At 39.3% G+C, this 24808-nt stretch overlaps 1 protein-coding gene across 9 annotated transcripts in view; it reads right to left on the bottom strand.

Moving 5' to 3' along the window:
- Window positions 1-24808, bottom strand: part of DLG2 (discs large MAGUK scaffold protein 2) — a 988724-nt gene that overhangs the window by 806168 nt on the left and 157748 nt on the right. Inside the window, exon 2 of one of the 9 annotated variants that reach the window (XM_066572336.1) lies at window positions 15748-15822. The exons of the other annotated variants lie outside the window; for them this stretch is intronic. Coding sequence (XP_066428433.1) covers window positions 15748-15822 — 75 coding nt within the window. The remainder of the gene's footprint in view (window positions 1-15747; window positions 15823-24808) is intronic. 9 annotated transcript variants of the gene reach the window in all.

The raw sequence follows: 24808 nt of genomic DNA, 5'->3' as shown, positions 1-24808 counted from the left end.
GATCCTATAAAAGACAGAGCCTAAATATTTGGTGGGGGTGGTAGTGGTGAAGAGGGTTGTGTTTTCTTTTTTAATTAGCTCCTAGAGAGCTGGCAAATTTTTTTTTACAAGTATCTCCTTCTTTTTTCCTTTATCTCCTGGGTGGTTGTCAAGCAGTAAAACCTAGTTCTTGATGCACTTCCACAGAAGCTTTTTCACTAGTCAATTGTTCAATAGAGATTTGCCTCCTACCCTCATCATTCAAGGGCTTCCTATTTTCTCCACCTCATTCCCTATGTTGCCACTGTAAGTATATCTGATTGATTGGTCCCAGTTCATCCCTATGTCCCTCTTCAACACATTTCCTGCTTCTCCACAGAGTATCCCTCCCTTTCTCATTTCCTTTCATTTCTTTCCCAGTCTTGACCACTGGCTGTCTGAGGACATCTGTTTTGAATCAGATATCACTAACTTCAGCCAAATTTGCTTCCTGCCATTTCCTTTAGCTGCACTATCTCCCTTCCTTCTAGATTCCTAGTAAAAATATATACTACAATTCAACTTTTTTCCAGTAGAACAGACACAATATATGCCACCATTGGAGAGTTTCCAGTTATACGATGGCAGAAAAGGTGTACATATTTAGTTCCAAGGAGTTCAGACAGCTAAGGTGATCTAACAGATTTGCATTTATTTGTCCAAATTACTGGCATCTCTTCAATCTCCCAGTACAAAAGATCTGTTTTGGGGGGGGGCGGGGGGGGGGTGTTTTATTAGATGTGAATGCTACTATTGTCTGCCTTTGATCTACCTGCCTTAGTGACCTCTAAATTTGCTTTGGTCCACAGAGCAACTAGATGATTTGAAAGAATTCAGAAAGTCTTCTAAATTCTTTCAGAAGGCTCAGCATAATGGAATCTTTTCACCACTGTTTGTCAAGAATTGTCCAATCTCTCTTTTTCAGGTGGTATGTGGAATTTACCACCAAAACTATTTAAGATCTGTTATTCCCATTAAAAGTTCCACTTTAGGTTTTGGTTTTCAGGGGGATTCATGAGGTTTCAGATGGGAGTTTTCTTCTGCAGGACTATATTAACATATTAATGCTCACAGCTTCTCGAATTTTTTGCCTTATATTTCCTTAGCATGCTGCTCTGAGCCAAACTTCTCATTCATTAATGAAAATACAAAGCAAGTCTGCATATAATACTGGTGCTGGAAAGAGTGCCATCATCCTTGCACAACTCATATGTATCCATCTGGGCACAGTCACTCCCAGGGGTCTAAGAAGTCGTAGCAAGACTAAACTCCAAGCCAATTAACATGAACTTTTCTTTAAAACTTCCAGAGATAACGTAGCAAATCCTTAAAACCAGCAGGAGCTGGGTACCTAACTACTCTTGATGTTTTTGAAAGTTTATCTCTAAAAAGTACAAGCAGCAGCTAATAATTTAGCAATTCTATCAAAACAAGCAATTAAGTGTGTCTTGTATGATTTGTTCTCTATAAAAATCATGCTGTTTGTTTACCCAAACTTCTATTACCCTCTAGACTTTACTGATTTCATCTCCGGGTATTTACTCAATTATTTTATAAGGAATTGAAATCTAATTCATGAGCTACTCACAGTGACACCTAAATCACTTCTCACAGCCAACCTGTCAAATGAAGATGATCAGGCAGTATAAAATAGACTATTTTTGCCAATGCATATTACCATACTTAGAAAGTAGGAAGGAACTGAGCTACAGTTCAGTTAAATTTCACGTTAAGAGTTTGCTGAGTCTCCCAAATTATTTTAAACTGCCTACCTTTCCTAACTTTCTGCCATGATTTGACTGAGCAATGTAGTTTAAGTACTGTAGTTCTTGACTTTTTCTTCCACAAATTAGCATAAGAATGTCCATATGCAAAGGCTTAGGAAAAGTTAACATGTCTTAAGAGAAATCCTTGCAAATACACTCAGAAAAAGATAGTTTCTTAAGTCCATAAGCTTCACCTCTGTTTAACTTTTTATTCCATTTTGTCCATTACATTACATTCTACAATCAGGGGTGGCTTGGCCCCTGTTAGATGGTGACATTAACATTGTCATATTGTCATCAACATCTCTGCCACACATTGAGAAGAGCACAATGGAAATGGTTGCAGATAGATGAAGCGTGGTGATCCTAAGAGCTACCTGATATAGGCCTTAAGTACTCATTTCTGCAATGCAGTTCATGAAAATTACAAAATTCAGAAAAAGCAGCATGTTGCCTAGAAGCAGGGGGAAATGCAAGTAAGAGAGGAGATAAATGGCTATATTTTTAAATTCCCTGTATTCTACTGCAAGTGCCTGCCTGATCTGTGCTTCTAAAAAAATCACAATAGATAGCCGAAAGCTCTCAACCCTACTCCCATGCCTAAACTCCTAAACTCCACTTTTGGTAGGCAGGATTGCTTCATTTTTTTCCTTCAAAAGAAAGATGAAAGCTGGGATGCTCTCAGTATAACCACATTCTTGGAAAGGGAAATTCAGAGCTCAGCATAAGCTTCACTCTGGAGAGTACAACCACCAGCAGCACAAATAAGGTTCAGACAGAGGAAGTCTTCATCCTCCCTGCAAAATGTGGCCAGTTGTACCTGGAGAGATGAAGGAACTTCAGCAAAAAGGATGGGAAATGTACTTCTGGCAAGTCTGGTGCCTGAAACCTTGGAGAAATATAAGCAGGGAAGAAGGCAGGGATGGGAATGGACATGAGCTTCATAAACTGCCTACTTGGAAACTTAAATTTTATCCAAGATGCATTTCAGTCACTAAATTGCTTATGTAGAACCAGGACTTCATAGTCCTGTGATGCATCCACATCTACTAGACTGGCACTTTGAGAGGGTGTTTCATGGGAGCTCATCCGGGGTAGGGAATAGAAGTGGGAACAAGTTGCTCTGTTATTCTTCAGCCTTTTCAATTTCATGGCATCTGAGGTCTTCTGGTTTCTGCTCAGAAAGCAAGATAAACTTGAGGCTTATGCAGGTGTGACAGTATCTTTAGTCAGTGAAGAATAAACAGAAAAAGTAAGTCAAGAACAAAGATATAAAGACTGCAGTGGTAAGAACCGAATAAAAGACTGTTAAAAAAACCAACTAGCATTTACTCTTCTATGCTTTTAAGTCAAGTTACTGTAAAGGTAAAAAGTTCAAACCACTTTGAACACTGACAGTTTCAACCTGCATCTATGATGCATAGATTTCTGAAGTTGCTTTTTCTAAAATTCTGATATAAAGTATGCTATTATGTCAATATTTTGGGTTTGCATCCAAAAAGAAAACTCCCAAAACAATGAGCTTTTTCCCCACCTCCTCTCTTGTCTCCCTTACCTACCTCAAAAAAAAAAAAATAAAATGTCAAGTCCTTTTTAATACGATAAAATATGTGTTTTTCAATAACTTTTATTTCATTCTTTGTTTCAAGATTAAAAGCACTTAATGTTGACCCTGGAAAATTACATATGGAATTTGAAATCATACCACAGTTATGCTGTACTGTATGCACGAATACATCTCAAAGAAATTTGAGATCTCAAGGACATCAGCAAGTATTTGCTATCTATCTAGCTTGGTGTAAACCAAGGGACATACAGGGCCATTCTACTTAAGGTCTGTTGGAAGCAAGCCAGAATGCAGAACTTCCTCTAGAGCAATTCCTGGATGCTTTTTCCTAATCCCATTCTGCCTCAGACCAACAATGATGCTCTGCATTTTATGCAAATTCACCAGCAACAAGTATTAGAAATTAACTTACACTTCTGTTAATTACCTATGAACCAGAACACAAAACAACTCCCACCCCCAACAAAACTGTCCTTTTTCTGTAGAATATCACTACTAAACAAAGTAAAAAAAAAAATAGTAGTGAACCCCCACATCCAAAATACCATTTGGAAGTGGTAACGTAATCACACGTGTATGAATAAAGATGTCAAGATTGGTTTAGCAAACAGACCATTCAATAATCTCCATTTTCTTGGATTGTACTGCTTAACAGCAGTTAAGCACATAATAAACATGCAATATGGTAACCTACTATTGTGAATGTTATGAATTCAAATTTTTTCATTTTCAGAGGTGATAAACTGAGAACACCTTTCTACTTTCACTTCAAAATCAATTTTGTCACTGATTTTACTGAAACAAAAGAAGGTCTTATCCAAAGAACTACCATTAAATGGAAAAGAAATACTGTGAATAACTTTACAAGGGCTTCCAAATTCCGTATCAGCCACTATGCAACAAATAATACTCAAAAAGCAATAGAAAATAAATAAGAAAAATGGAAAGATCTGCTGAAAGACATTTTTTATTTTAGTGGATGCTGAGTTTCCATAAAAGTGATGTTGCAGAAAGTTAGCGGAAATTTGAATTTAATGAAGGATAGCTGAAAAAAAAATCATTATTCAAATCGCCCCCTTAAATCTCTGAAGGCACCTTTCATGCACATATCGTGAGGGGGAGAAAATGCATAGCTGAGCAGATATTATTAAAGTAGAATATATGCTACACTAGAAAACTGATAAGCAGTACCCTCTTTACTATACTTAAGAACTGATAAAAGTAAATGCCAAGATTTTATTATCAAACCAGTTCTTTATTTAAAAAAAAGTACAGGAGAGGATCCAAACTTCTAAGATTTAATCACTTTTACTATCAAGGGAGAGAGAGAGAAACCAAACCCTGCCCTGTTCCACTGGTGCAAATCTAGATTTACATATATAATAACAGAGTTTTGTTCCACTCATCCAATTCTTATTTTAAGGAGTTTTGGTCTACCAGAAGCTGTAACCTCAAACTCAAGAAGTCATTAAACTCCTAATTGCAGGAAGCAGGAAAGATATTCCAGGGGAACTATTACTCTGTACTCTTACCGCATCTTATCTCTAAGCATCAACCATGGACTTCTACCATCTGCAGAGGTACAGAGATCCTTTGGGGCTTCTCTCTCCTGTGGCCAGCTTTAAGTTTTATGGACCATTTAAAATGACTGAGTCTCCTAATGCCAAATGTGACTAAATTTGCTTTTTAGCAGGCAGACCTGGGCTGAGCTTACAGTCAAAGGCTCCACTATGCAGAGATGCAACAGATCAGCACACTCAGTTTTACAGCAGCAAGACAAATCCAGGCAGACCACAAATTCTCAGGTGAGTTATTCACCTGGCTTTTTAGTGAGACCAATCTTTATATAGCATGGTATGTGCTTTATCTGACACATTCATCCAGTAGCAGAGACCAGCCTAGGATGACAGCAGAAGTTAGAAGTGTCTGACAGTGAATAATTTCCAAATTCTCAAGTGAAGTTTTACATGACTGTGTTCCCTGTAACAGCAGATGACTGGGTTCCCTCTCCTGAGGTTTATCCCCCATCCTTTAACCCAGTATTGCCATTCTTCTACAGTCTTGACATTTAAATATTTTTAGGTGGCTATCCAGTGTTAGAAATCACAGTTCTTCACTCATGACTGGCTTTTTCTGGTTACCTATTCTGCAAGGATAAACAAGTTAAAAATAGTAAATGTTTATCCAAATAGGAATATCCCTAAGTACCTCATAAATAAGGATATGGCAGGGAAGAAGAAAATGTGAGAGCTGTTCTGTGGGTGAAAAGAGAGGCACCAAAACATGGAAGAGCACTCCCTTATCCATCCTTCCACTCCCAAAGTATTTCAAGACCCAGGCTTCTCTCAGAAAATCTGACACTGGTGGCAGAGAAGGGAGTAACACAGCAGTCAGACTGAGAGGCAGGTGGCACAGCAAAAAAGAACAGGAGTGAACACTTGCAGGTTTAAATTAACTGGAGAGAGGGACAGAGAGTTATTTATGCAGCAGAGATAAGTACAACTGGGGTAAACTCAGGAGCTGACACCAGAGGCACGAAAAAGGAGATACTGAAATCTATGTATAAAAATACATATACATAATATATACTTGTGGGAGGAAAAGCTTCAACTTTCCTGTGGTTTTGCTTTTTCTTTCATTCTACAGCATCCTATTTTAGATGTTTCCACCATACACTATAAACAATTCAGAGGAATAGAGAATGTGTAGCCTCTAAATGAAGCTGCCCTGAAACTCAGCTCTGAGCAAAGACAGTGACATTGGAGCAGCTTGCAGATCTGACAGCTCCTGCAGACTGTCACTGTCCCCTTGCTCCTCAGCCAGAGCCCAGCTCACAAAATAACCCAGCAAAGGGGTGGCCCAGGCCACCAAACTGATGTAGCAAAACCCTCTTCTGAAATTATACCTGTGATGGTGAATATTTTTTAAACCTCCCTTTCCTTTCCACAGAAGAGTAATATTCTGTTCTGTGGTTCACTGTTCTGTTACAAAGTCCAAAGGTTGCTTCAACAGCTGACCAGCTGCATGGCACAGAAAAGTACAAAGATGTGATATTATGCATGGACTATTGGCTTTATTATGGGTTAATTGGGTTAATTACCCTCAGTGCAGCACTCGTTTCAGAGCTGATATGCTCGGTGTAACCCTACACAATGCAGTCATATTCTCCACCTCTCTGCTTCTCACCCTTGTTTTTAAAATGGGGATAACAGCTTTCCCAACTTCTTCACAAGGATCTTGTGAAAACTAATTAACATGCTGAGATGCTCAGACGCTGAGGAAATCCAAGTGAAGCATCCAAGGTAGAAGAGATGGCCCTACTGTGGATTACATAAATAGGTACTGTTAGAATGACTGACAGGATGTGTTTGAATCTGTAATTAATGCTAAACACTTCAAGCAAATATTTATCCCTGTGAATTCACATAAGATGATGAGTCTTGATGCAAAAAAGGCAGATGTCCACTGAGAAAAATTCATGCAGGGTTACTGACCCAGAGAGATGAATACCAAAGCTCCAAAAGTCACCAGCAAACAGGGCTGAGCACCTTTGGGTTTTGGCAAGGCTCAAATCCCAGGACGGGAGGATAGAATTCCGTTCTGTTTGCATGGATAATTGAAGCTCTGTTTTTCAAAACCCTGAAAACAGAGTACATTTAGACCTATAATTCACATTCTTCCTGTGACATGTAACAGCTTATCAATTATATGTTTTACAGGAAATTTATATTCCCTGCTTCCTTAGAGAGCCCAGAACAAACAAAAAAAAAGCAAACAAATCCTAATTTGCATTTGTTCACAACTGAGAAAAAAAAAGTTTCAAACAGCAAAGAAATGAGTACTCTGCAGGGAAGAGTAATTTCTATCAGCATTCAAAGAAGCTTCTTACATTCATTTCTTATGAAATGCCTTGCAAAACCTCCCTGATATATAAGCTATCTCAGTCCCAGGGCAGGATTCCTGTGCTTATTTAGAGTGGCATATGAACGATACCAACAGGGTCAAAGGGAAGGCCCCCAAGCACTTCACAGGAGACATTCAGAACTTTCCAGGAATAAATCTTTGCAGAACACATTTTCTAATATGTTTATAGCCATTTATGGGATAAAGAGAGACTTTTAGGTTCCCAGAGCCCTTTAAGTGCAAATGACATTATACAGTATGTATGTACTGAATGAAAAATTGGACTTGCAATCCAAAAGTACCAATGAAAATGCCACTAAAACATATGGTCTATTATGTTAAACAGATTTTTTTTCAAGGTATTAAAGAAAAAGGCACTAGGTATAATACCAGATTCTGGGAGATGTTGTAATACCTCTACACAGCTTGGGCTGTGCCCAGATCCAATCCTGTTTTCATTTGCATTTTCCTGTAAATTAGTAGCAGCTCTACCTATCTATTGATGGTAGTAAGGCTCTGCAGAGGGATCCAGACATTCTGGATTGATGGGTTGAGGCCAATTGTATGAGATTCAACAAAGCCGAGTGCTGGGTTCTGCACTTGGCTGACAACGACCCCAGGCAGTGCTAAAGGCTGGGGGCAGAACAGCCAGAATTCAGCCCAGCAGAAAAGGCCCTGGGGGTGCTGGCTGACAGCAGCTGAACATGACCCAGAAGTGCCCAGGTGGCCAAGAAAACCAGTGACACCTGGCCTGGATCAGCAATGGTGTGGCCAGCAGGACCAGGGCAGGGATCATTCTCTGTACTGAGCACTGGTGAGGCCTCACCTCAAATTCTGTGTCCAGCTCTAGACCCCTCACTGCAAGAAGGACATTGAGGGGCTGGAGCGTGTCCAGAGAAGGGAAATGAAGCTGGGGAAGGGTCCGGAGCACAAGTTATGAGGAACAGCTGAGGAAGTCAGGCGTGTTTAGTTTGGAGAAAAAGAGGCTGAGCTGGGACCTTCTTGTTCCCTTCAACTGCCTGAAAGGAGGTTGTAGACAGCTTGAAATCAATCTCTTCCCCCAAGCAGCAGTGACAGAATGTGAGGGAGTGGACACAAGATACACCTGGGGAGCATTAGTCAGGATAGTAGGAAAAAATTATTCACTGAAAAGATGTACATTGATGTACATTCAAGTCATTGAAACAAGCTGCCCAGGGAAGTGGTGGAATCACCACTTTTGGAGCTGTTCAAAAGGCATGCAGATGACTTGGTGACTTGGTTTAGTGGTGAGCAGTGCTGAGTTAACTGTTGGACTCCATAATCTTAGAGGTCTTTTCCAAGCTTAATGATTCTACAGTTCCAAAAGGATAACTAGAATGAAATGTGCCTTTGGAGTATCTAGAAGGAAAGTCTTGTACCTGTGTGTCTGTTGTACCTCAACACTTTGGGCAACACTGAGAAAACCACGGGATACACCTTCAGTTCAGACACTGTGCCAGAGCTGGCTGCCTAGGTCTCCTGTATCATTAGTCAGGAGAAACACAGCCTCCCATAACCCAATCCATTCATACCAGTGTAAAGGTGAACTGTCCCTCAAAAGTGTGTATAGCTCTCCAACAACATAAATCTGGACAGATGAATTTCACTGTCAGCATCACTATCAAATACTACTGAGCAAGGCACAGTTTCTATCTTTTTTCTGCCACATCCGCTTCTCCCACAAGTTTCATCTATAGATTTTTACTACAGCATGAGGCAAAGTGAGGCTGCTTGCCAACATATAGTGAGATACCATGACAGGAATAACTGACCTCTAAGGAAGAGTCCTACTCTTCCAGTTGAGCTCCCCTTCACCTGTTGGCTACATGCACATACACTTTTCTAAGTTATATGATCAACTTCTTTGGTTTCCTACAAAAAAAGTATTAGATCACTGCTTCATGTTATATTGCAGCACAACTAAGAGAAAAATAATGGAAACAAATTTTCTGACTTTACTGGGGACTAGAAGCACATCTACGCAGTCATAACAGCCATATTTTCTGGTTATTGCAGGTTGTAAATAAAGAGCAGAGCTAACTTGGATTTTGTGTATATTGCCATAAACCCAGAATGTTTGACTCACTTGTGTTTGACCTTAGCATGGAATTTCCCACGTCAGGAGAGTGTGGCTTTTGAGTAGCAATATCTCTGGTATATAACCCCCAAGCTAAGTATAGTCTATCACAAAAACTGTACTCAAACAGTGCTTTCCCTCTGGGAATAATAAATAATGAATACTGTAGAAACTGGACGTGCACATTGGTTTTAAACTTCAGTAACACTGTCAAAATGTTGCCTGGCTAAATGAGCACTTAAACCAGAATTTTAAAATAGTGTCCAGAAGAAAATTAGGTGTTGTTTAAAATTTTTTGCTCATAAACCTCATAAGCTGCAATGATTTTAAGTAGTTAAATCTATATTTGCTTTTCCATAAAAGTACCTTTAAGTAATTGCTCTCATAAAGATCAATACTAGGTTTTGGCTTTAACAAAATTTCTATAACCAAGTTAGAAATATTTTGCTCTAAATTATGCACTGCTACACTTCTGTGACTGGGACTGCTGCAGAAACATCCTGGTGCTTTCCATAAGACAAAGAAAGCAATAAAGACAGCAAATATCCTATACATAATGTCTGCTTAATGAGATTACTCACTGTAAATAACTCATGTAAAATGTTTCCTGATGATGATGTCAAGCAGCTATGTGGGTCAGCTGGCAGATAATGGTTTTAAATTTTTAAATGTATTATCAACTTATCTTCAGAGTTTCTGAACTTGTTTTGCAGTTTTGAAACCCTTCCCTAGTTTCACTGGGAACTGCAATGGGATGAAGGACCATATATGTTAAAAATTAGGTATATATATTTCATTATCAAAAGGCTATTGCCATTTCAAGGAATCTTCTATCCTACTTCTTCCCTTCTGTTTGATAAAATAGTGGAGTAAATGGCTTTGTTTGCCTGATCTCTCTCCAAATTTGCTCCTAAGCCTAATCCCTCCTGTTTACAGATACTCTGCTAGCCCATGCCTCTATCTACCCAAGCATGAAGCATTTGCTGTCCTGCTGGGATGTGCTGTGGTTTACTGCTAATCCAACACTACCTTAGCCTAGTAAGCCTAATTTTCCCCAATGAATCCGTAAATCAGATTACAGGAGAGAATCTTCAGCACCTCCAGCTACTGCCAGCAACAACAGGAACAGCATGTTTTTCCCCAGGGAAGGCTGGGGAGGGGTGGTGAAAACAAGAAAGAAGATTCAGAGAGCTATCCAAGGGGAAGGGGGATTTAAGTGGCTATTTAAAAAAAGCATCTTCATAGCTGGCAGTTGGTAACAGACTCAGCACTGCAGGGTTTTTTAACCATGCCTTTTAGAGAATTGGACGGTAAACTGCATTGAGCACTGGGCAAGGAGAGGTACAGGAGACTTAGGAATGAAGAAGATCTGCAGGAATATAGAGACCTAGCAGAAATATGCATAGCATTACTTTAATATCTCCTTTAAAAATAAAGCTGGGTTTTAGCACTCAGAATTTTCCATTGCCATTAAATACTGAGGTGAAAGACAGAAGAAGCACTGTATTAATAGCACTGTTCTCAAATATTTCAGTTTATCTACAAAAACCATTCACCACCACCTGGATTGTGAGTGAAATTTATTAGCCAACAGGGGTTTAATAGAAAAAGACTTAAAGCTTAGAGAGTCCTTGCAAAATGCATTTCTTGGAGTGCAGGGCATTCTGTTTATTTTACAGAGCACATCTACACAGGTAAGGATGGGATATCATTAGGAGGCACAACGCTAGTCCCAGGAGAGAGCTGACTCTTGCCAAACAGAGACTTCTATTTGTTTTGTGTTTAACAAAAGCAAGACTGGTTTCAGAAACAATTCTTCCAAGCTCATAGCCCGAGACCAATTCAGAATATGCACATTTCAATATGTTTCTGCTTGGCTCCATATCATGTCAGAACATTCTTTACATAGATCACTATCACCAAAATTAACTTGCATCTTCCAAGTCATCTTCCAAAAGTACAAATTTCTTTAAAACAACTCCTGTGAAGTGAATCTCAATACAAAAGCCTTGATTTGTTTAAATGAGGAATGTTTATGGGTTAACTCTCCAATCAGGCAGGCTAAATTCAGAATTGTGCAGGGCATTAGTGCATTCTTGTTCCTCCAGTGCTCCCAATAAACCAGGAAAAGAAAAAACAGGAGTAACTATATCCTCTGCATACAGACCTATCCCATGTAAATAAAACAAGAACATATGCAGGTTCAAAGAGGAGTGATACTTGCTCTCCTTGTGCTATGGATATAGGCAGATCAAGGGGCAGAAAGTTCAGCTGCAGAGTTCAAAAGGTCCAGCTGAGAGTTCAGCTGCAGAACAGCCTGGCACCCATGTAAATCTGCAGTCCATGAGCCATGGCAGCAGGTACAGCTGCTGCATTAACCCTGCAAGGACCTTCTTTAGGTTCACCTTCCCTTAAAGTCACTGTCCCCCTCTTCACATTTAGGGGGCAGCTGATGCTGAATGAGGCTTTGCTTAAGTCATGTGCCAGATCCTTAATCTTTTGTGCTCACACCCCTTTTACTGCTTCTTCCTGCTGCTTCTCCATGGCAAATGATGCCCAAAAGGGATTTTTTTCTGTGGGCTAGAACAGAGGGCCAAAGAGCTCTGCTGAGAATGCAGCAAGAATATGCAGAGGGATCCTATATATGCTCAGGGTGATCTAAGGTGAATGCTTGCACTGAATGCCAAGCTCAAGAAAAGCTGTCAAGTGGGCTAGAAGGAAAGACAGCCCCAAATGTTTTTGCAACACAGGTGCAGCTTCTGACACTTCATTATCTTTACATAATGGATCTAGCTAGTGAGCAGCCACAGCGATAGGGAGGTGTAGTTTGATAGAGAACAGTGCAGTGAACTCTTTTTGCAGTATTTTATAATCAAACACTACAATCCTTTGGAAGACATGACTAAAAGTGCAAGTGCAGACAAAGCCACCCTTAGGTAATTCCCTTGATTAAAATTCTCAGACTCAAAATGAATCTAATTAAGGACACTGTGAAGGCACCGAAAGTCAGTATGCACTTATGGCCTCTTTTGCAGATGGCGAGTTGCCAAACAGAATTGAGAATCTTAACTGCAAGAACCATCAACAAATTCAAAGAGGATGAAAAATTAGGGATGGCAAAATTCAGACTGTTACATAACAGCAATGCTGCCAGATCTCCTGTTTCTTGCATTAGATGCAAAAGGCCCTCCCAAGAGAGGACACAGTGCTTTTTATAAAAAATACTGAAAAAGGAGACCATAGACACATGCCATCCTCAGTGACACAGCCAGCACAACTGATGAAAGAGGATAACTTTCCTAGCAGTTTGTTTTTCCTTCGTTGTTTGACACTGTTCCCTGCACCACTGTTGAGAGACATCCAAACACATGGTGTCCTCATCTAATAGAGTTGTCACAACTGGCCAGATGTCTGCTTTTTTTTTTCCCCTACAAGACTTTTATAGGAGGCAATATGCTCTGATGTGTCACTAGAAGTTTTCATTTCATTAATCAGCTTTCTATCAAAATGCTGATGTTTCACAGATATTTTTCTCTGATAAAGGCAAGTCAATTTAAAAACACTGTTGAAAACAGATAGGGAAAATATCGACCACTCAAAGTTAATTTCTGTCTGATTTAATTTTCTCCAACTGTCTGCATTAGTCTCCCAGGAAAATAAGTCTACTCAAGTATAGTAAAATGTGCCTATAAATATGTGATACAGATTAGACAGACAGTTTGTCTGTTTCGCTGAGTAGAATATTGTTTGATAAAAAAGAAGCAGAAGGTACTTGGGAATTACAACTTATTTGCCTTCACTCCATTCAGTTTCTATAATCAAGAAAAAATACAGATAATAACAAGCTTCAAGTAGGCAATTACCTCAAGGACCACATGTTGTACTCTACAATCAAAAAAAACAAGTGAGGGGTTGAAATACATTCTAATAGAAAGTTGGGGGCTTTTTTTTTTCATACACTCAGAATTGCCTGGGTTGGAAAAGACCTTAAAAGACCATCTAGTCCCACCCATCGGCAGGAATGCCTTTCACTAGAGCAGGTTGTCCAGTCTCATCCAGCCTAATCTTCAGCAATTCCAGGCATGAAACATCCACAGCTTCTCTGGGCAACCTGTTTCAGTGTCTCACCAACCTCATAGTAAAGAATTCCTCTTTTATGTCCGATCTAACTCAACCCTCTTTCAGCTTAAAAATATGACCACTAGTCCTGTCTTTAAAGATCCTATGAAAAAGTTTGTCCCTATCTTCCTTTATAAGCCTCCTTTAAAAGGGGAAAGGCCACGATAAGGTCTCTCTTCTCCAGGGCAAGCAGACCCTGTCTTTGCTGAAGAGGCACTTCAGCCTTCTGGCCATTTCCTTGGCCTCCTCTAGACCTGCTCTAACAGGTCCACATCCTTCTTATGCTGGGATCCCAGAGCTGGACACAGCACTCCGGGTGGGGTCTCATCACAGCAGAGCTGAGGGGCAGAATCCCCTCCCTCACCCTGCTGGCCACACTGCTTTGGATGAAGCCCAGGATACAACTGGCATTCTGGGCTGGGAGTGGGCATTGCCTGTTCATGTCGAGTTTTTTATCTACCAATACCCCCAATTCCTTCTTCTCAGGGCTGCTCTCAATTCGTTTATCTCTCATCTCATAGTATGTGCTGACACTGCTGATTATCTTGACTCAAGTGCAGCACCTTGCACTTGGCCTTGTTAAACTTAATGAGGTCCACATTGGTGCACATCTCCAGCCTGTGACAGTCCCTCTGGATGGCATCTCCTCCCTCTAGCATAACAACTGCACCATTCAGCTTGGTGTTATCTGCAAATTTGCTGGAGCTACACTCAATCCCAGTGTCTGCTTTGTTGATTAAGATGTTGACTAATACTGGTCCCAGAACCAGTTTCCACTCCAACAGTTTAAAAATAATAACACTTGAAGTTATTGTGATCTTAGACAATTTCTCAGGCTTAGAAAGAGAACAAAGTTCAATCCTCAGCTTACCATTTTTTGTGACACTATATGCATGCACAGATAGCTAACAAGAGACAAGCAAAAAATACTCAAACACTTATTTTTTATGGTTTAAGAAACAAGTATCCTAAAAATGCCCAAGGCATTTAAAGCTGCTATATAAAAAGTCAGGTCATGATGTTGCATTGAGTGCAACTGCTCTTGATTTGCTACAAATGTTCAACACAGTTCCAGTTCTCAAAGCCTCACACTACCATTCATGCTGCAACCCTCTTAATATAAACACAAAGCAACATAAACCACACCACAAAGTCAGTCCAAAGTCTTTAAAAATGGAAACTAATAATTAGAATGAGCTAATAAGTTACTCGCCTGGATCCTCACCTGGTAAAAGACTGGGTAGTTCAACTGTTCAATCGATATTTTTAAGTGGGTGTCATCATACAGATAAACAATAACATAAACAATTTTAACATTATATAAAGACGATCAAAACCCCAGAGCTTACAATCACTTGCAAGATTAGTGAGAGACTGAGCAAGAGTGACGACTTGAATTTGTTTCTTGTTCATCTACTCATAAAAGGTGACAAGTTGATAGCTGTGGACCAACATCATGCTGTGGTCCAGAGCCAATGGAAATGTCAGTGAAATCTTGCCAATTCCTTAGGTGCAATAAATCATCATAGCTCTATTAGTCAACCCTCTAACTTCCAACACCCAAAGATTTGGCCCTATCTACAATGCATGTTCAGACAAGATATAAATCAATGCAGTGTCAACTTGACCACAGTTAGGTTTTTTCCTTCTCAAATATTACTCAGACTTTGATAGTTAAAAGCAAATCTCACTGAAGTCATCTAATTTGCAGGAGGAGGAAAGCATTTACAGCAGAAATTTCCTATAAACTCAGCAGACCAAGTTTAACTCATTATCCATCATCCCAAAAGCTGTTGTTACCTATGCTGGGCAAATTCCTACTTAATAGTCTGTAAAGCACTTGAAATCATCAGTCTTTCTTGCATAAGAATGTGGAAAAGGAAAGATGCATCTCCCCTTCCCTGCATCACCACCTGGATCTGGATGGCTCCCCGTCACCACATTCAGCTGGGGCCCAGTTACAGAAATCAACAGTAACTGCACTCCCTAAGCTGGACTCTATCATCACCCTATACCAAGCTTGTCACCAATCCCCACTGCTCCAAGTTGAGTGTATTAAATTCCTGAAGAGTCTGAACTTCTGGAGAAGAATTGCTAAGCCACAACTCAACACATCAACAGTTTAGGCTTCCCAAGGAGCTTGGTCTAGACTTAAGACTCGTTACTGTTCTTTCTCAAATGCATTAATTATGGAAGTTTTACCTGCCCAGGGCTGCTCCAAGCACAGACTTACCATTCAGTCCCTCAAATCTTTGTATTAAAAGGCTCAAACTTACGGTAGAGTGCTGAATGGGTATCCAGGCAGGTGTTTCGACTGAGCATTTGTGAGATGGGCATCTGCCATGGCTCTGCTGCAAATAAGTGAAAAGGGCATTATACACAACACAGTACGTGCTGCAATCGCTAGGCGCAACAGGCTCCATTCCATAGGGAGCATCTAGGAGTTTGCTCGTAGTCATCACACCTCACAAAGTCATTTTCCACTGTCATGTAGGAAGAATAATCTGCAGTTTGCAGGACCAAAAAGGCCACATGAGTTGTCTATTGATTTTGCATTGAAGTTCTGGGTTACGTGGATGGAAATACATCCACTCCCAACCCCGAGCGTGTGCCATCTGCCTTCCCTCCACAGTGGAGCATTCAGAGAACAGTGGAGCGTTAGTCAGCAGGTAGAGATGGGCTTTTTTTTCCCCCATTTCATGACAGGCTGCATTTTTTCCACAATGTCCTCTTTGAACCAGTGATAGATGCAGCCTGAAACACCCATCAGGGTTATTTTCTAGGAAGAGTAAGTATGCCCCAAATTTTTAGGGCATGTTTCTTTTCTGAGCAGAATGCTCTCTTTGCTCCTCAAGTTGGTCCCTGGAGAACATGAGCAAATATCCAATACTCCAGTTCTCAGGAATACTACTGCAGTTCCCTGAAACTTTGCAGAACAGAAAGAGTGAGGGGTTGATTTAAAATCTAACATTCCACATGGCAGTGCAAGATGCAACCATCAGGCCTTCAGGCTGATCTTCCTGTAATTTCCTTTGCATTTGCTGTGATTCAATTACATTTCAGCCAAGGTTTGGAACCCATCAGAATGAATTGCACAGCAGATTGGGTCAGAGTCCCTGAAGAAAAGTTCAGAATAAATTTTGGTGTCTGCCACCATTACTCTCAGCATTTCACATAAGAGTCAAACTATTATTTAGCTCCCTGAATTGGAGGACTCTTGTAACCAGGTATTTTCCTGAAGCTGGAAGTAGTATGGGGAAAAAAAAAGCTTTCTTCTTTTTATTTTCATTTAAGCCTGATATATCAGAAGCAGCTACGTTGCACCTTTCTTTTCCCCATGCTGAGAGTAAAGGATAGAAACCTCTGCGAACACTAATGATTAGATTTCAGACAATTTTCAGTTTTGAGTTCTAATTTAAAAACTACTCGTGTTTTGTTCTTTATCTCCAAAAAGTTAACATTTGTAAAGCAGTGCAGTACTACTTTTACAAGTTAAAAGAAAAAAAGTGGATATCAGATTAAACTTTGTATTTTCCAAAACTTAAAACTGGTTATCTTTAACATTTTCAATTAGACAACTTCAAGAAATATTCAAAAAAACAGCTAGCAAGCAAGAATCATTGTATTTTTAGATGACAGTTTAGAAAGTCCTTTTTAAAAGGATTTGAAAAAGCCACTGCTATCATGGCACCAGAATCCTGCAGGTGTGTGTTATCTCCTGTAAGGAAGGGATGAATGCAACAGCAAACAGTGTAATCCCATCAAAATAATAAAATTATAAATTAATTCTGATTAAAAATGTGGCATGAAACACTAGTAATTATTTTTTACTTTAACAATTGTACACTTTCATTCTTTATTCCAAGGCAAGTTAAAGGCAAGGTAATTAATAATATGCTTTGGACTGAAAGCATTTTTCTGATTAAAAAGCCTGATCTCACAGATGAAACTATGTACAACTTTGTCAGGAGACTCCTCAAAAAGACTCCTTGCATTTTTAAGAGAACACTTTTGCAAAATAAAAGCTCCAAATCTCATAGCAGGAGGGGCTTATTGTACTCTTGTCTTTGAAATTCATACCTAAATTGTCCCAAGGCCTAGAATCCCCTGGCACTTGAGCATATTCAAAGGTCAAAGAGACAGCAGTAACTGGGAATTGCTCAGAGGCAGCAGTTCTACAGAGTTCCCAATTTTTCAGGGCAAGAGCTGTGCTGGTTGTTCCTCTGGGATGTAGGGTGACCTGCAGTGTTTGACTTTTCACAGCTGGATATTTGAATTACTCTTCTGGTAACACGACATTGCACTGGTTCTCTCTGAGAAATGCATGTAGTTCAAGGGCAAGGATTGAACACTTTTCTTCTACAGCTTTTTGGGGATTTGGAGCTGGATTATTTTTTAAAATTACAGTTTATTTCTTATTTGAATGATCTCTTTTTTTTTGTTTTGTGTAAAAAACAATGCATTTCACACCTTTCATATCTTAGACCCTCACCTAGTTGAAACAAGTCTTAGATATAAGGTTGTATATCAGCTGCTGGTCACACTTTTCTTCCTAAATGCTCAGAGTTTTTTAATAGCCAAAAGCTCCAACATCTAGAGAAGCCAATTTAAAAAAAATAGCCAAAAAGTCAACACCACCTAAAGTATTCTGCAGGCATATGCAATACAAGTAAGCACAGGAATAAATACATTGGCAAATATTTACAGGCTGTAGAAAGAATTAACTCAATTTGATTATTACTGCTAACATTTTCCTCAGCTTAGGAGTTTGGTAAATCAAAAAACTACAGACCTTGGCCTACCACTACACTGAAAACTTCAGCTTAGGAGTTTGGTAAATCAAAAAACTACAGACTTTGGCCCACCACTACACTGAAAAGCTAAAAATCTCAAAAGCGATGAGAATCCATAGTTTAAAACCATCTTTCTTCAGAAAGCCTATAAGGGAGGACAGAAGCACCTCAAGTTTGTTTTTTCATGTTTGCCAACAGTCATGTGCAAATATACCTTGCCCCGCTGTTTGGGGGAATATGTTCCAATACAAGTTTTTATCCATCTTAAATGGAAAGAGAGGGGCTGTGTTTCTATAGGTCATGAATGAGTGATTTCCAGAGTCTTGCTTTACTCCCTTTCTTTGAGGATACTCGGCCTCCTGCACTGAGCTTCCCCTTGAGACAGCTCCTACACAGTGACGGACACAGCCATCCAAGCAGAGACTTTATCACAGCTTACTGAAATCAAAGCCTTCAAAATACACAATAAGATCTTCAGCTCATATAATTTTTATATAAAGAGACTTGGGTACACAAAAGAATAATTTCATTCTCATTGCTGAATTCAGCATCATTCACAGCTTTTTTTCTGGGATGACACTTCAAACACTCGATGAATTGCATAGTAATGATACAGCCAGGAAGCAATGAAGCTATGACCAAAGTCAGATAGAGATGCTACCCCCACATTCAGCTAGAGACAGTGCAGTTTCTTCTCTGGAGGCCCTGACACATGTAATTCCCAAACCTATAGGTTTATCAAACCTCCAGAAATGCAGACCCCGGGGGTAACCAGCAGACAGAAAGGCACCAATCTCAGGAAACAAAAAACAAGGCTGCAAGCCCTTCAGAATCCATGCACAGCACCTGCCTTCCTAGCAAGCAGCCCTTAAGCAAACTTCTTTCTTACATGCTTTTCTCAGTCAGGTGTTAAAATAACTGACTGCTACCAGCACTATTTAGGAACATCAGTATAATGTATTTGGAAATGCATTAACACAATGCAGAGTGGTAGCACATCAGTGCCCACAGCAATATTGCAGAGGGAAATAACTGCACACTGAATATTGAACTAGAAGGTGAGAGCTTTGGAGCACTGCACAAGAGAGGTTTCAGGTGACAGAGATGCAACTGCACCTCAGCAAGCTCTGGGGAAGATTTCAAGGAAGAACTCCTCTTTTGTATTGAGCAACTTCAGGAGCAAGTAGGTATATCTTATTGCCACTTTCTCATAGGCAGGGAGAGATCTTTATATACATAAAATTTCAATATCAATACCAAATTTGCATGGCCAAATATTAACATGATTCTGTTTGGAGACACATTCAGAGGCAGATCTTAGCTCTGCAGGAAGATGGAACAAAATCCAGAGAGGATATTTAGGAATATAAAGGTTCAGGGCTTGTTGAACTGCAGGACTCTCTAAGATCACACTTAATATTCATTCTCAGAGAAGATATTGCTGATGAAAGTCAAAAGAAGTCACAGGTCATATTCCATTTGTATCCACTGAAATGGCCAGGAATACAAATACAAGAAATTTTATCCAAGTCCTTGAGTGAGGTCTCAAGTAACAAAAGCATTGGCTGAAGTCATTCCCAGTGGAACACTCTCAGCTACTCCTACACATCCTTCCAAATTATCTTCCCTGATGCTCTGGAGACATGAAAATCATAGATCTCAACTAGAGGTCTCAGACTGAGCAAAATATAATAACATACCAGGCCATACCCCTGGCCTAAGGATTCACTCACAAATAACCATTTCGTTCTCCTTGACTGCACATATCTTCTCATTTTCCAGAAGTCTTGCATCAGGTGAATGGACACAGAAAGACATTTGCACAGCAGTATCAAACAGATTAACACAGAAAAGAAATACATGTTTATGTTGAGAATAAGAGCCACAAGACAGATCTTTTCTGCTTTTCCAGCTATGCCAAATGCATAAAAATACAGCTCACCTTGGCAATGGGAAATTATCTTCCCACCTTCACCCAGGTCCTCCAAATATCAGAAAAAGGACCTGCTAAGGACGTATAGCTCCGCTGTCATTAAGCAGCACTATTATTGAGGCAGCATCAAGCTCTTGTTTCCTTTTTCTTGCTCAGTGTCTTCTTCCACTTGCCTCACCTCTGCAGCTCTCCACTGCTTTGCAGTATCGAGCCCAAGCCATATCTGCCTGAGCTGTTAATTGAACATTTTCTGCTCTCAATTTATAGAGCTCTTCATAGATTTATAAAAAAAAATCACCCTTCTCCTTTCATAGCTCATAACCAGTCTCAATAAAGACATCTCTCTAAAATCAGCAAATCATAATCTAATGAAATCTATTGAAAATTTCAGTTGCACTAAACAAGGTCAGTGCTTAGAAGAAATGAAGTGTCACCCAGAAATGGAGATCAAAATAATTCCCTTCCATTCCTCCTGCTGCCATAGAGACCAAGGGAGGGGGAAGAAGGGAAGAAGAAATTTAACAGACTTAATTCTTCCTGAAATTTATAATTAACTACAAGGGAAAAGGGACTATTATCACATTTCTAAAGAATAAAGGAGGAAAAAGTTGAGCTTTTGACAAGATATAATTACCAGACATTATATATGCAGTGCACATTGGTTTGTTCTGTGTAATTTTCTTGAAATTCCCCCCTCCCCAAAGGATTTTATTTTTTCAGAAAACACAACATGTGTCTCATCAGTTTACATTCATAATGTCTGAAATCCAAATGCTAGAGGCTCACAATAATTGTTTCAAAATTTAACAGTGGTAAATAAAGATTTGAAATAAATACTCAGATACACTCCCCATCAGTCAAACATCCCTGAGCATATTCTCCAGCTAAGATAAATGGTAATCAATGAAAAGGATCTTCCTACTCTTCTAAGCCTGTGTAGTTTAGCCAGCAGCCAACCCATAGTCATCAAAACTGTCCTCAAGTACCACTTTAGAATAGACTTTACTAAATTACATGTAAATTTTATGGATTCAGCACTCTTACACTTTTAGGGTCTGGCAGGAAAACACCACAGTTTGAAGTGCTCATCAGCACCTAATAATGACTATAAAAAAAGATTTTGATTCTTTGCTAAATGTGAATCTCTGGGGGGGGGAAATCATTATGTTTCCTTTGTTTTCAGTTTGTTATAGCCAGGAAAGTCAGCACAAAAAAAAATTTAGCTATTCATTTTATGACTCCAAACTGCAATGATTCAAAGCCTAGAGTCTTGGAAACAAAAAAGAACAAATGTTGCCCAGATCTATTAACAATATGCAGGCACAAAAATGTGGGGGTTTTTTGTTTGTTTCATATCCAGCTAAATTTAAATCATATCCTCATGCTGTATTGCTCTCCACAGCTTTGTTAGTTTTGGTAAGATTATACTGGTTTGTAACACCTGAGGCACTAGTTAACCTCAGTATCTATATTGAGCTTTATAACTTCCTAATTTTGGGACTGATCTACAGACTCTCAGACACATACAGCCTATCTTTTAGGAAGTCCCACAAAACAAACTGAACCTCGTTGCTTAAGTATATGCCTTTTTATATCTCTATATTGAGTATTTTTCAGATTAATATAGTCAAAGAGGGGAGAAGTGATGGGACAACAGGCCTACGACAAAGTCACCTCAGCATAAATAAATATTCTAACTATTAGCTATTTGCATTAGTGTCAGGCCCAAATAATCAATAATTCAACTGAACCTTCTAGTGGATTCATCTGCAAAGTGGGACCAGCAGCTGGCACACAGTGTGTGGACTTGCTCCTCATCTCCAGCAGATGACCTGATCTCATGGACCATTCTGCCCTTCTCCGAACATCTAAAAACTGCTTCTGCTGCCATTCTAAATCAGAGAGTCTGGAACAGTGAGGTCACCTCAGTTGTGCCATATCCACATATTCCCATTCTTCAGCCATGTCCTAAAGATACCCTCAAGATAACTGAGTTGGTTTTGAGATCAGGTTTTGTAGGCTAAATGCTGAATGGTGTTCTCCTGCTCACTTGGAAAATCCACAGTATCCTACTGGGACACAAGACCTGCTCCTACATTTCCCAAACACAGCATACTATCAACAGGGATTTATAATGATATACTTAATATAGTTTTGAAGCAAACTAGCTGGACAAATTTTAGAGTTCTCCTCTGCTTTACCCTTAACTTCTTGCTACAAAATGAGGTGATGAGTGTGTGGAGTGGGAGAGACCTACAGAAAAGTCATAGCACACCCAGGGTATAAGCCAGAGGTTTGTCCCGTCACTGACCACTGCAACTTATTTTCCATGACCATCATGCATATTGTGAGTCCTGATGACACATCTGTTCAGAATTTGCCTAAAGTGCACACAGTGGTGTCCCCTGTTCCATATATATGGCTGGATGAGCAGAAGAAAATAGGATAGACAGATGTTGCTGGCTCCTGGCAACCTTGTCATTCAAAATTGTACACATTCAGCTTTAGGATAGGTTAACAACATAAACAAACTTACTGCTTTTCTTCCCAGCACCAATACAAAATAGGGGAGCTTCCTTCCGTCTTTATTTCATTGCTTTAAATGTGTGAATTAAATTCTTAGAAAAGGTGCTGGATGGGCAGCCATGAAGGAAAATTGGTAATTTTTCAAACTAGACTACTGCAGAATTTGTAAAAAAGCTACAAAAATGAAAACAAAATGCTGAACTTCTTCACTAGTGGAATGAACCAAGTATTTTACTAACACAAAACAAAAACAAAACAAACCACCAATTTTTTTTTCTGTTTTCCAGTTATGTGAATAATCACATTTTCAATTAATTGCTCCGCAGGGGTCAATGACAAATTAAATGTAAGACCTGTCTAAGTAAGTAATCTGGTGTAAATCTCTACTTCACTGGAAGCTAACAATAATATCTACAAAGAAGTAAATGTTGCAGAATTTTCAATATTTTGATGGCAGGAATTTATTTTTGTAGCTAAAAAACGAAATTCAAGCTGAGTGTTCTCCCTGGTTCTGAAGGCAAATTTTCTGTTTTACAAACTGAAAGACACAGTTCTGGGACACAGGAATCTTACTGCTGCCAGTGCTCAGTGCTGAGAACTTAGGAGTCAGGTACAAAAGGTAAGTGGTTTAATATTCTTAAATAAATTTGGATTATTTAAGTGGTGTCTCTTCTTTGTGTACATCTTCTCAAAACACAGAAGCACTCAGGATAAAATCTGAGATCTTAAGCAAACCTCAAAACACAACTCTCATACAAGTGGCAACCAACACTGATAGTTCTTAGGGATGTTACTGATGTTAAGGATACTAAACCACTACTCTAGATTGCCCAGGAAGTTATAAAAACTGTCCTGATGGAAGGTCTTGAGCTAGCCTTGCCATTGGACTTCTGGGTTTTAAGCCTGCAGAGGTGCCACCTCTGAGCTCTCCCTTCTAGCAACTAGTGCCAGAAATCTTTCGGGGCTTTTTCCCACTGAAAGCTAATCATCTTTTCTATGCCACATAATGCCAAGAACTGGGGGTTCTGGGGGAGCACCTCCTGTTACAGTGAGGAACAGTGAGCTATTTATGCTCTTTCTCACTAGTGGCAGCTCCTGTTGTATTCATGAGTCTGTAAAAGGCAGATAGATGGAAGGAGAGCTGGAGAGGACAGCATGTTGCCTTTGACTGTTGGGAGGCACAGTGGGAATGTTCCTCCCTTTCAAAAACTCCTGGTGTTCCCGCTGGGATGGAGGCTCAACCTAAGCTTTAATTTATACCGAATTCTTTCTAATGATAAAATAATGCCACCAATTAACATGCTTTATGTGACAGTAAAGGAAAGATGCTATGCTGGGAACATGATCAATTAAAATAAACCAGGACAACCATAAGAAGCTGTCCTTGACTGATTCAGCATTTCTGTAGTTCTGTGCTCAGACATGCATGGAAAAATGAAGGAAATAAAAATAGGAAGAATTTGTACAAATTAATATCTTAAATCTATCTTAAACATACTTTACACTTTGGCTGAAAAAACATCAGTAGGAGTTAAGATTTGGCAAGGTATATCAGAAATTAATTTTATTAGATGCCATCTTTTACCACAGAGAGTTCAAAGCTGGATCTGTAGATTCACTGAACACAATGTACAAGGGCAAATTCACTCCACCACAACATTTATGTCATTTTCTATAATGTGAAAATACCAAAAATTCCAGACTAAATTAAATGACCAAGTGTTAAAAATGTCAACTCTTTGAACAGTGTTCATTTTTTGCAGTTTACAAAGTATTTATCTTTTATTCCCTTTTTATGACTTAAGATCTGAAGAATAAACCTGATGTATTTACTCCCTTTGACATCAAGATCCATTTTTTCAAGACAAAGAATGGCAATTATCTGCATAAATCAGACAAATGGCTATTCATATATGAACAATTAACAGATCTGAGGTCAAAAATAAATATACGATTGCTCTGTAGAATTCATGCTTATCAAAATGATTTTTCTTTAAATAACATATTTTCTGAAAAAGATCTGCTTTTTACTATAATAGTGAAAATTGGCATAAACAGATAAATTTAGTGCTTTAAAAGAAGGAG

The sequence above is a fragment of the Molothrus aeneus genome, chromosome 2 (assembly GCF_037042795.1).
Source record: "Molothrus aeneus isolate 106 chromosome 2, BPBGC_Maene_1.0, whole genome shotgun sequence".
Taxonomy (NCBI): Eukaryota; Metazoa; Chordata; class Aves; order Passeriformes; family Icteridae; genus Molothrus; species Molothrus aeneus.
The sequence above is the reverse complement of the archived record's forward strand: the minus strand, read 5'-3'. Positions and strand labels throughout refer to the sequence as shown.